Source organism: Sardina pilchardus, chromosome 20 (assembly GCF_963854185.1).
Source record: "Sardina pilchardus chromosome 20, fSarPil1.1, whole genome shotgun sequence".
NCBI lineage: Eukaryota > Metazoa > Chordata > Actinopteri > Clupeiformes > Clupeidae > Sardina > Sardina pilchardus.
The window spans coordinates 11,265,407-11,278,656 of record NC_085013.1 but is presented as its reverse complement, the minus strand read 5'-3'; the positions used below and the strand labels follow the sequence as shown (position 1 = coordinate 11,278,656).

Sequence of the window (13,250 nt, the reverse complement as noted above, 5' to 3'; positions counted from 1 at the left end):
GGGGGAGGGGGGAGTAGGCCTAGAAGTAGTGTGTTTTGTTTTGTTTTGTTTTTACAATAATAGACCTTGTACCTCTGGCCTTGCTTAGGCAAGTGATATTTTCAGGTCCTAAAATGTACATGCAAAAGTGTTAATAAATAAAACTTAAAAGCAATCTTTCATGGACATAGGCTGTTTTATTATTGTTCGCCTGGGGCTTCGATAGACATGTTAAAGGACACAAAGTGCGTATCTCATTATAATCACAGTTTGTATTGCTAGGTTATTCATTCCGTCATAAAATAAAGTATTGAGCTTACATAGATGACGAAATATTGGGCAAGTGAGTCCTCAGAATCAGATTTCCCACTTTCTGATGAGAGATCGTAAAGCGGATGTTGTCATCAGCTAAAGCGGAAATGCATACAGAACAAGGAAATTTCAGGAAATGTACTAACAATGAATCTTTAAAAGTTAATTAGTTTTAGTAGCGGTGGCAAGGATTTAATTTTATAGAATGGTGAAATCGCACTTTAAGTATATGTGTTGTCAAAGCAAGTATACATACGAACCATCTAGGCAACAAAACTTCGTTGTGATACAGTTCTGTACCCTGACAGACTTACAAGTTTTGCTCAAAAGCTTCTAGCTAACATGCAGTCAAGTGATCTAGCGTCAAGTTTCCTAGCCAACACTAGCTCTCAGTGTTGATTATATCATGCTATTACGATATTGCTAACTAGCGGCTTAAATAACTTTCTTTCCTCATTACACTAATCCTCCACTACAGTAAGTTAACGTAACATTTTAAGTTTAATGGACTGGATTTGATGGCTGATTAACTTTACTGGCGAGCCACATGGTTCATGCTTTTGGCGCTTAACGTCAACACCATATATTATAATTTAGAAAACCTACCACTACTAATGTCTGGGCAGCTGGGTTGCATAGCTAACTAAAAGTAATTGGCAGATTATTTACTAACGTTGATCTTTGTAACGATAGTCAAACCAACTTAAGTCAACTGCCCAGTCGAGTTTAGCAACCTGTTCCACCTCTCCGCCTCAGCACTTGTCACGGTTACTACGATATCTAACGTTAATGAAATATGATCCGAAGTTGTCAGGCGACGACACTGGCAAGGTGTGCGCATCATTGCTGTTAGGTGAATAGCCAAAGGCAATGGTGACCAGACTGATGACACTGATAGTTGTGTCTTTGTGTGGGAGAGGAAGAGGAAGATGACAGTGTGCAGCTAAAGGAATGAGCTGATTGCCATTCGACCAGAGGGAACTGCATTTGAGAAGCGGACAAAATGCCCCGACGGAAACAATCCAATCCACAGCCAGTAAAATGTGAGTAAATCAGTAATTTTATATAATTTCTTCAGTGCAACGCATATCGTGACTAGTTTTCTGTGGAAGTGAAATGGTCTTTTTAATGTGCTTAATCTAACGCAAATTCTCTCTCGCAACTAATGTTGATGTTTCGACCATGAGGAAGTAACTTGATCTAAAATCTTTCCACGCTCAGTTGGCTTTTGATTTAGTTTGTTACGATATAGCAGATTCCTGTCATTCTCCAAGTTGTTTGTTGTGTCGGTCAGTTCATCTAAGCTTTGTATGAAACACATGATGAAGTCTTGTGTTTACATTTCTTCCGAACTCATCTGGTTACGGAAGAGTAGAGTGTAGAACAGTTGTAAACTTATTGTAGAGCCGTTCTGGGAATGAGGGCTTCTCCACTGGAAAGGACAGTTGTAGTGGCTCCTTTGTCCAAGATTTGATTAGTTGATTATGGTGGATCTTTTTCCAATTTAACACGTTTGCGTTTTGGATTAATTTCAGTACATCCGAATTTTCCACCGAAGTACACGGCTTAAATAAACCATGCCTAGGAAAATCCTTGGTCAACAAATATTAAACAGCCTTTCAATGGTTGTGAGCCTTGTTCACAGCAAAATCTCAACCTAGCAGCTATCAGTTTGTGTCCCCTCCAGACTTCCTCTTCTTCCTCAGTCTTTCCTAACTCCATTTCCCTTTTGAGACTGCCAAGAAGAGTTGGGTTAACCCATCCCTGACCCCTCTCCCTTTACCCCCACCCTTGAGACACACACTCACACCCACACACACTCACACACCCACACACACACACATTCATTTGGCTCCTCTTTGCAGTTCCTTCCTCACAAAATGACTTCTGACCCATCCATGTCTTTGAGCTGACCGTGTCTCAGGCTTTTATGTTTTAATGTGAAACCTGCCATCGAGGGACCTGGGGGGCCGTGTTTTTCCTGTTATTACTACTGTTATTTGTCATCTGGACTTGCCCACTGCAGAATGAGATGACATCTTTTCGGGGGTACCCTGTATTTTCGCTTAGATTACAGTGGCAACCTTGCTGTTGCTGAGAAGTCAGAGGAAAGGCTTGTAAAATATGCACTTAATTGCTGTGTGTGTGCGTGTGCGTGTGCGTGTGTCCTGCATCCTGCGTCCTGCAAACAAGCAGGAAAGAGAAGTAGAGGAGGTAAGAGGAAGATGGCTGAGGAAGAGGAAGATGCAGAAAGAGGAAGAAATAGAAAGGGGAAGCTTAAGACAGGAAAAGACGAGAGCTAGAGGTTCTCAGAATACAAATCAGGCATGTGCTAGAAGAGTGCTAGAAATGCAATACATGTCCCACCATCTCATTAAGTGCATCTAGACCTGCATACAGAGGGAAGACCTTGCTATGCACCAAATAGCTTTGTGTTACAAAGCAGCTGTACATTGCAGTTGGTTTGCTTGGTAAAAATATCAGGGTGCATATGTTTTTAGATTCAGTTAATAATAAATACAAATTTAAAGAGATGTTGGAATGATCGTTACATCTCTATTCTGTGCTCAGTGTCACTGAAGTCTGAAGCGTGCTGTCCTGCACCAAATGTCTACTCTGCTCACAGTGTGCAGATGCGCTGTGGATTTGTCAGATTTGAACCTGCTTGTTCTGTGTTTTCTCCAGTGGACTATGAGGATGGCATCACGGTGGGGAATCCAGACACCCTGGTGCTGGAGAGCAACCTGCTGCTGGGGCAGGACCTGGAATTCGGAGAGGCCGACTTCAAGATCATCGGCTTCGACAGAGACTCAGGTAGGCCCAAGCCATGGCTAAAATGGAGAATGGATGTTGCAGCTATACCTGACAGGAAAGGGATGCAGTGATGCAGTTCACCTGACCCAAGAGCATGTCCATATTAATGTATATGGTAGGAAAAGCATAGGTGTGTAGCTAATGTAATGGAGCTAGCATGTAGCTCATGTAATCTCTGGGCAAATATCATGTCAGTAGATCTGATCCCAAGAGCAACATGCTAACTCAGTCTTCTGCTGTGTTGTGTGATCAGACTGTGTGTCTGGGGACATGGGCATGGCCGTGTACTCCCTGAGCGACGAGGACTGCGGCAGCTACAAGCAGCTCAGCCTGGGCAGCGACGTGGACGAGCTGCGCGACCCGACCAGCGACGACGCCTTCCGGCCGCGCCCGAGCTGCCGGGGCTGCGGGGAGCCGCTGGACGACCCCGACCAGCCCATGTGCCTCCACTGCGGAGCCCTCGCCCACTCGGGCAGCGGCCGCAGGTCCGCGGGCGGCATCGCTCAAGCGAAGAACGCCCAAAACGAAGGCCGCCTCCGGACACGGAGACGAAGCAAGCCGGCCAAGACGACGTCCGCCGGCGGCGCCGACGCCTCCGCCCACGGCCATGCCGCCGGCGCGGCCCGCAAGAGCTTCGCGTGCCAGCTGTGCCCCTTCACCTCGCGCTACTCCAACCACCTGAAGCGCCACATGAAGACGCACAACGGCGAGAAGCCGTACCAGTGCCCACGCTGCCCGTACGCCTCGGCGCAGCTGGTCAACCTGCAGCGGCACATGCGCACGCACACGGGCGAGAAGCCCTACAAGTGCGCCCAGTGCGCCTTCGCCTGCAGCTCGCTGGGCAACCTGCGGCGGCACCAGCGCATGCACGCCGAGGAGCGGCCGCACACCTGCGGCCAGTGCAGCTACCGCGCCGGCAGCGGCCTCAGCCTCAAGAGGCACATGGCCACGCACAAGGGCAGCGGCAGCGGAGAGGAGACCACTGAGGAAGGTAGGATGGATGGACTACAGAACACATAGAGTTCCCTTAGAGTTCCCTTAGAGTTCCCTTAGAGTTCCCTTAGAGTTCCCTTAGAGTTCTGACTGACATAGGAAGGTGCAAGGAGGTTTTGGTTTCAAACGGAAAATGTTGTGTATAATAATGTTGCCCATGATTTAGTAGTCGATAATAGTTATTTATGGCTGTTTTTTTTTATGAAGAATCCATAACAAACTGAACTAGATAGGGCTCTGGCATTTATTTGTAATTTTGATGGCTGTATATCTCAGGGGTCAATACCTGTGTATGTAATGATTATGTTCTGGTAACTGGAAGTGGCAGGCTTTGTATGGATATTGTATGTGTTGTGTGGGAGAAGCAGAGATGAGTAGTAGGCTGGACTTAGTGTCTGTGTCGGGGCGTTGTCTGACAGGCCATGTGAGGAACTGGACATTGCGCAGAATGCCACAGAAAAGGAAAGAGGAAGTAGGCCTCAACCCCAGGAAAGAGGAAGACTGATTCGTCTGTTGCTTTAACATCTCTGTTTTGATGTCTTTCTTCAATACTTTTGCTCTCTCTCTCTCTCTCTCCCTCCCTCTCTCTCTCTTTCCCTCCCTCTTTCTCTCTCCCCTCCACCCCCCCCTCTCTCTCCCTCTATCTCTCTCGCTGTCTCTCTCTCTCTTTCTCTCCCCCCCTCTCTCTCTCTGTAGGGGTGGTGTCAGACTTCATGCTCTCCATCAGCAGCAGTGACGCTGACTTCCTGCACTCGTACGAGGGCCTGCAGGAGGACCAGCCCCCGCCCAGCCTGCTGGAGCCCGGAGCCGACGAGGAGGACGAGGAGGAGGAGGAGGAGGAGGGTGGGGAGGAAGAGGACCCCGAGGGAGGAGTGGCGTCCATCCTCCTCCTTCCCTGCGAGCTGGACCCAGAGTCGCCCCTGGTGCCCCCCACCATCATCACCACCGGTGGTGCCCACCACGCCAAGCACCCGCTGGAGGAGCCGCCGCAGCAGACGCCCGAGCCTCCGGCCGCCGCCCAGGCCGAGCGCCTCTACGCGTGCCCGGTGTGCCCGTTCTCCAGCCACTACCCCAACCACCTGGCGCGCCACCGCAAGACGCACAGCGGCGAGAAGCCGTACGGCTGCCCGCACTGCCCGTACGCCTCGGCGCACCTGGACAACCTCAAGCGCCACCTGCGCGTGCACACCGGCGAGAAGCCGTACGCGTGCGCCCGCTGTGACTACGCCTGCGGCAACCTGGCCAACCTGCGGCGGCACGAGCGCATCCACACGGGCGCCAAGCCCTTCCAGTGCCCGCTGTGCCCGTACAGCTGCAACCAGAGCATGAACCTCAAGCGGCACATGCTGCGCCACAACGGGCACAAGCCGCACCGCTGCCCGCTGTGCAACTACACCACGGGCCACTGGGACAACTACAAGCGGCACCAGAAGAAGCACGGCGGGGGCGGGGCCGGGGGCATGGCCATGCCACAGGGATGGGCACAGGATGAGCCAGAGCAGCAGCAGGAGATGGAGGAGGAGGAGGAGGAGGAGGTGGAGGTGGAGCACAGATGAGGGCACTGAAACTCAGGCACACACACACACACACACACACACACACACACACCTATACATGTACATACACACACATACACACATACATACTTAAACACACATACACATACACACATACTTGCACTTACCTTAAGACACTCCGGAGAATACTGTTTAACGTGCACATGTGAACACTCGCTCTGACATAAACACACACACACCCACACACACACACACACACTCACACTGACACACTTGTTTTCTTAATCTCTGAGAACTGTAAATAAATCTATTTTGTGTATGATGTCTTTGACTTGATGACAATAGACTGTTTAGATACTGTGCAGGCACTGCTGGCTGCTATGGAGTCGAGCACATTGGGATCACAGGTTTCAGAGTTGCCTTTTTCGTCGCCGAGTCAGGGCCGGCCTTGACCCCCCGCACACTGCTAACAAGGGCATTAAAGGGGACTGATGGTGTGTGTGTTGCAGTGTGTGTGTGTGTGTGTGTGTGTGTGTGTGTGTGTGTGTGTGTGTGTGTGTATGTGAGAGTGATCGAGGGAGAAGATGGAATAGAGTTTGAGTGATTCTGACATTGATCATGTCATTGCTGTTGACTTTGTTAAGTGTGATCTACTGTGAATTTATTTGAGATAGAAGGTAAATACTGTTGCCAGATTCAAGTTTTGATTTTAATGCTACTGGTTTTATTTTTGAGCTGTTATTGACTCTGTTTATTTGATTATGTTTGATTGTGTTGAAAAATGGAAGGGACCACCACACTCGTACAGACGTATTTAACATTTACTTTCAATTTTGCCTATTTTGGTTTGTAGCATTTCAGAAGCCATGTCTGGGTTTTTTCCCCTCTTGTTTAACTCTTGATGTTGTGTTTCATGAAGCTTTAACTCTCTTTAGTACGTGTTTCCTGGACAGAACTATTTAATGCCTAAATAATGTGATCAAGCTCTTAAGCTCTGTCTACAAATGCTCTGTGACTGTGGCCACCATGTAATGAGTCCAGTCAGTCTCTATGAATCAGGGAAGAAATGAATTTGAATGTTTGGGTGCCATTAGTACTGTCCTCACCATGTCCGTGGTGTCGCCTCAGTCAAAGAATTACTGCTCCCCATCTTGAGGATGGTTTGCAGGAATTGTTAAGTGACCTTTCGCTTTGTAATAAAAAAAGAAAAAAACAATATTTCTACCGTTTGTGAATGGAGTGCAAACTCGCTTCTGTCTTTTTTTGAGAAGAGATACATTTGTGTAATGTGTTGGGAACTGAAATGATGATCTGGATGTTAATTTAGTTTCTATAGTCATTGGTGTCTTGGTATTCATGTACAGGAGGAGGCGGTTGTGCACGATGGCTGCAGTAACTGCTAGACGCCTGTAGAGGTCAGTAGAGAGTTGAACATGTATGACCTGTTTTTATCTCAGAGTTTTAGGTCTGTCTAGTAGGTGCCTGTTAAATCATACAGGGACCATCACAGTGCATGAATGTGAGCATCAACTGCTAGCTGTGTGGTGCACAGGAGACGTCACAGCTGCTCATGAACTACCACTACACCAGGCGAAAGATGAATGAGCTGGGGAAATCAAGCTTAGTTCAGTGAGTTCAACTCCATCTCTTCTAGCCTGACTTATCTCTCAGTCAAACAAAGCTTACGAAGCTGAACCCTACGATCAGCCTTTTGGAGTTGTATTGTGGTGATGTAGTTTTATTTTGTAGTAATGAATGAACAATAGCAGGTTTCCAACATATACTTGTATTTGTATTATTTCACAGATTACAGACAAGGGCTTGCAGTGAATCATTGGATCAAACACATTGTATGGCTCAGCTATTAGACAGTGACGGTGAAGAGCTCGTATGCTTGTGTGGGCACCAGGTGGCCAGGGGACACAGTGTTGGCAGGAGGCACAGCGCAGGAGCTGGTTGAAAGGGACCAAACCTCACTGAGACCCCTGACTTGGTTCCATTTGACCAGCTCCTAAGCCATGTGGACCCTGACACAGTGGACCGACTGAGTGGCTGTGTTTAGGGACTGACTGTGATAGTTGTAAAACAGCTGTTTGGTGTCTTACCTGTAGCATGGTCGGGAGCTTCCAGAGCAAGGACGAGGACGTTCTGAACCTGGACAACCTAAAGGACTGCATTCTAGAGGTATGGTATACACAACAGTTATGTTTATTTGTTTTCTAATGAAGAGCCAGGGAGGTTAGTTTAAGTATAAGTAACTAAGTGATGTAGCACTAACTAGCAGCATAGCCTTTGCCTGACAAATAGATGGTTTGTTGATGGTGGATCTACAGTGTTGTGCAAAGCATAAATAATTTTAGAATCGTGACAGCAGTGGGAAACTTGTAATTCATCTTGAGCTGACATTGTTTCCACCCTTCAAAGCCATCGACGGGGGAAGTGGAGATTATCTGTCCTTTTTCAGAAGCGGGGAGTGCTCATAATTAGAGCCCTCTCACACCTGTTCCACTATTTATAAGCACACACATAGTCCTGATGGACAGCACCTGTGTTCTGTCACTCAAAGAGAGAGTCACCATGACAGCTCGCAGCAGTCTGCCGGCCGGCTGCCATGTTCCCCGGGCCGTAATGTCGACATGCGAGACAGAGGAGGCTGAAGGAAACATCCATGCAGAATGTATGGGTTATGCTTCTAACGTGCGCATTGTAGTGTATGGCATACGCATTGAATAGCATACACAGTTTCCTTGCACAGCGCAAAATAAAGTCAGAGCCTTTACATACAACATATATAACATATAGTGAAAGCTGTAGAAATGAACATTGACATTCAAGCAGTGCAGCACCTGAAACATGTTACCAAAAACACATACACTCTTGTGCACAGCCACAAACCAATGCATTTTACTCTGTCACCAGGGATTAAAAGCAAAAAAACAGCAGATTATACATAAGCACCGACATAGTAGTCTACACTTCAGATGTGTATCTGGATGAGGTTTCCCAGACGGTGCAGACCAGGTCCACTTGAAACCACACACTTCCTTACATTCCATAGCTGAGTTCATCATATGGGCATATAAGGAAGTGTGTTCTCTCAAGTGGGGAAAACTGCAGCCCTTTTTCAAACAGAGCCACAGCAGTAGAAGCCTCCCGTAGTTTCCTCATATATCAGCCTCTGCTTTGGCCAGTTGTGGTGGTGTCCTCCGACCAGATCTCCTTTACCTGATTTGATTTGTAAACCATTTCAAAAACAGCAATCAGACATACTACACCTTCACATAGATTCTGTAATGGATAGCAGCAGCATCCTCTTTTCTCTTACATTTGGTTTCCATGGTGACTTCCTGCAGACATTACACTTAAAATGCGGCCTATTCAAAACAAAACAACAGGATATTCACACAGAATAGGTCCAGCCTCTCTGGCCATATTAAAAAACACACAGCACACAATAGTAAGCTGTTGAAGTGAAAGAGGTTAGATACAGTTATTCAAATGGAAAAAATCTCATAGAGAATCCAAGAGCACATGCGTCAGTCAGAAAGTCCTGATATCTTCCTCTTGAGCTGCCAGTCTCTAGCTTCTAATCTTTTTTTTTTCTTTCTTTCTTTTCAAGGGGCTCCATCAGATCCATCTCTCTGTCTGTCTGTCTGTCTCTGTCTCTTCTCACTCTCCACCTTTCTCTCTTTCTCTCTCTCTCTCGCTTCCTTTCGTCCTTTCGTCATCCCTTTCATCTCTCTTCCTCTCCCTTGTCTGCCGTCCTTCCTCAGTGTCCGGCCGCTGGATTGTGTCCAGGCTGGGCTTCCCTCTCCAGCCTTTTCTACGCTCCACTCCGCCCTCCCCCCATGCCTCAAACACACACACACACACACACACACACACACAGACACGTACACACACACACACACACACGCGCACACCCGCACCCACACACCCCCTCTCCCTTCCCCTCCACAGGGTTGGGCCTCCACCTGCCGGTGCCCCTCAGAAGCCTGGGCCTCGCCTGCACCTCCTGTTCCCGGCCCTCACCCCCCCTGACAGGCAAATCACACCGCTCAGCTGTTCTCACTACATGTGAGACATCCTATTCCTATACACAGCAATGCTGACTGCTCCACTGCAGTGGGGGGAGAGAGGGAGAGGGAGAGGGAGAGGGAGAGGAGAGAGAGAGAGAGAGAGAGAGAGAGAGAGAGAGAGAGAGAGAGAGAGAGAGTGTGTGTGTGTGTGTGTGTGTGCGTATGTGTGGTGATAGGGGGTGTTGGCAAAGAACAACTGCCAAGCTTTTTTTTTTGGACAGTCCTGCGGAAAAATGGTTTAACTGGCACAGCTGTGAGATTATTGTATTTTATACCTTGGACGGGTATGTTTAAGGTGCTCAGTGTAGGATGTGTTCTTTCACCTCCAACATACGTACACATACGTATCTGATGTTTTTCATAATCAAGTGGAGATAGAAGAGAAACTGATTTCATAGGTTAGTTGAACATGCTGGGATGAGTTCAGAAATGTTCACTCCAACATGTTTTTAATATAATACATTATTTCAGTTTTCTGTGCTTTTTATGATCTCATATTGCAAAGGGACTAATTCAAATTAAATAATTTGTCATGATCACTTCATTACTTGCGACGGTCTGCAGCCCCATGTCTACAGTAAAGATATCTTTCACCAGTCCCACTCTCCCGTATGCCATACTGCTTAACTATACAATGAGTACAGAATAGGATTCTTTTACAAATGATACAATCTGAGTGATTCTCAGTGCCCAAGCTTAAGTCAAAATATTAGACCTCAACTCTATCACTTAGCATCTTTTATGAGATGCAGAGAGTTTGGTTTAAAATAGTGATGTTAATGTTTCTCTGAGGAAAGCCCCCAAGAGCTGGTGCCCCCATGTTATTGTGTGGCCCCACACAGACCCTCCCTTCTCACTTGTGAGCATGTGCAGTGGTCCAATCCATCAGGCTCAGGCAGGGCAACACATGAGCGCAGGATCATGAAGCAACTCTGAGGTCAACACCTGTGCTCTAAAATCAGAGGGAGAGAGCGCGAGAGAGGGTGGAAGGAGGGAGAGAAAGAGAGAGGTGAGGAGAGGTAGATAGAGAAGGATGTGTGTGTGTGTGTGTGTGCGTGTGTGTGTGTGCACACGCATTTGTGTGTGTGTGTTTGTTTGTGTGTGTGTGTGTGTGTGTGTGTGTGTGTGTGTGTGTGTGTGTGTGTGTGTGTTTGTGTGTGTGCATTACTGTGTGTGTGTGTGTGTGTGTGTGTGTGTGCACGCTGGGATTTGAGCTATGGTACAAAGCTGTATCTGGAACATAACTGCAGGTCTATTTCAGTTGTATGCGGTGTCCATAAATAGCACAGGCAGACTGGGTAAGGAGTACTTCCTCCTGGCTGTATCCTGGCTGTGAGCTGGACTTTAAGCTGAGGAGGTCTGGACCATAGCCCAGGAGCTTCAACACACGCTTACCCAGACACAAATACTCACACACACATACTCAGAAGTCAGACACACACCCAACACTCAAAGGCAGATACACACACACACACACACACACACACAGAGACATAGATACACACACCGGAAATATGCTAAACTTAGTTTCACAAGTTTTTTTTATTTTTAATCTTGTCTGAAGACTGAAGTATACAGTCTTGATATTCATCAAGACAAAAAAAAATGTTTCCTCAGAGACCACCTGTGCCTTGCCTCTCCCTATGTCAACGTAAAGCATCACACTCAGTTATGCCATGAATTCAAATGGATATCAGGGTGCCAATAGAGATATTTGAGAGCTAACATTGGTCAGACATGACAGCTCTTTAAACACCGTCCAACTTCATGCAAATGTAAATAATGTGTATGATGCATCATAAGTGACAACAGCCCACCAGGATCTGACAACTCCGGGGTGATTTACCATTCCTGGGCCTGGTGTTTGTGACTGTTTATGCGGCACTCGTAAATCAGATTAGGTCATGCAGAGGTCACTCATTACTGGAAAGAGCACTGGTCTAGCAGTGGGCCTGTCGGGAGAGAGAACTTTGGGCTACTGAATGGTGACTTCTTCAACACAGGTCTGGTGGGAGATGTCACTTTTACATTTCAGCTTCATATTGTTACATATCACATTTTTACATTTTTGAAAATGAGGAAATAAGAGCATATTTGTTATAGCTCTTACTAGAATGTGATCGAAATACGATCGAATATCAGCGCCGTATTTCTGTATCGTTAACGTATCTGTAACGTGTGACTAAAATACTGTCGACTCCGATTTGGCAGGGATACTACCATGGAAGATAGTAGTTAGCAACTATGTGTGTGTGTGGTGAAACCTGATGGTTATTGTATTATTTTATGAATGTATAGGCCTATATACATTATGTTTAATCATAAGGTTATTTTCATATTATGTATGATATGGGTGTTGATGCTATGATAATAACTTTTGACCTTTTGAAATAGACACTGATGAGAAGACATACAAGTCCATTTTTTAGATTGCTGATTTGTTTTGCTATCTGTTTGATTTTCCAGCGAAACTCCCGTCCAGAGCTGTTTCCAGGAGACATCCTAGAGTTCCCTTGTAATAAACACTTTTCTCATTATGGAGTTTACTATGGAGAGAGAGATGGTGTCGCTTATGTAGCTCATCTTACCACCAGAGGTATGCTATATATTAGGTGTGTGTGTGTTTGTGTGTGTGTGTGTGTGCGTGTGCGTGTGCGTGTGCGTGTGCGTGTGCGTGTGCGTGTGCGTGTGCGTGTGCGTGTGCGCGTGCGCGTGCGTGTGCGTGTGAGTGAGAGAGAGAGAGTGAGAGAGTCATTTGTGTGGGCAAATGATTTACAGTATGAATGTCTGAATTTGTGTAAGAATATAGTCATCTCTCTCTCTCTTTCTATCTCTCTCTCTTTCTCTCTCCAACACACAGTCACATACACAAATCAAGTCAAGTTTATCTAAATGGCATATATCATGCACAAGGGTAATTCAATGTACTTTACAAAAACAAATCAACGAGTAATAGTATAAAAGCATAAAAGGACAATAGTTTTAAAAAGTAATAATTAAAAGACATAAAAAAACACTAGAATGATTAAAAGACAAGAGAGCAAAACAACAAATAACCCGAACACCAACAACTTAACCTTTTGCTTTTGTACGAAACTCACACAGATTCTCATTCTTTGGCATAATCAGTAAACACAATGATGAGCACTCATTATAGTAACAGTATAAAAGCATGAGAGGGCAATAGATAACGGGAGAACAAGACGTTGGTGCAGCTGCTACGTGGACAGCAGGGGGGGTGAAAGCCCAGCACTGCACCGGTCACCACAGAGCAGGTGACAGGTAAAGGACACAGCAGAGGAGAGACAGGTGGGGACGCCAACAGGTGGAGGGCAACAGATCGCCCGAGCCCTCCTTTCTCCCCCCCACACACGGGGGCCGCCGGGACACGAAGGAGCAAATGGTGGACATGTTCACGTCACTTGTAACGATGAAACCTTTACTCAAAGCAATAAGAGACTGGACCAAGAGGTGCATACAAAATGTGTTGCATGCAAGTTGGTTTTATTTTGAGTGATGTTGTTGAAACGTGATCTGAGCTGTGGACGGATATGTT

At 46.5% G+C, this 13,250-nt stretch overlaps 1 protein-coding gene across 1 annotated transcript; it reads left to right on the top strand.

Annotated features, from left to right (window-relative positions):
- The first annotated feature begins 413 nt into the window (after nucleotides 1-413).
- LOC134067466 (zinc finger protein 513) lies at nucleotides 414-6,833 on the top strand. Its single transcript, XM_062522747.1, has 5 exons — nucleotides 414-768; nucleotides 1,211-1,334; nucleotides 2,977-3,105; nucleotides 3,359-4,096; nucleotides 4,795-6,833. The coding sequence occupies exons 2-5, from the start codon at nucleotides 1,295-1,297 to the stop codon at nucleotides 5,652-5,654; spliced, it is 1,767 nt and encodes a 588-aa protein (XP_062378731.1). The 5' UTR covers nucleotides 414-768; nucleotides 1,211-1,294; the 3' UTR covers nucleotides 5,655-6,833.
- The last annotated feature ends 6,417 nt before the right edge of the window (nucleotides 6,834-13,250 follow it).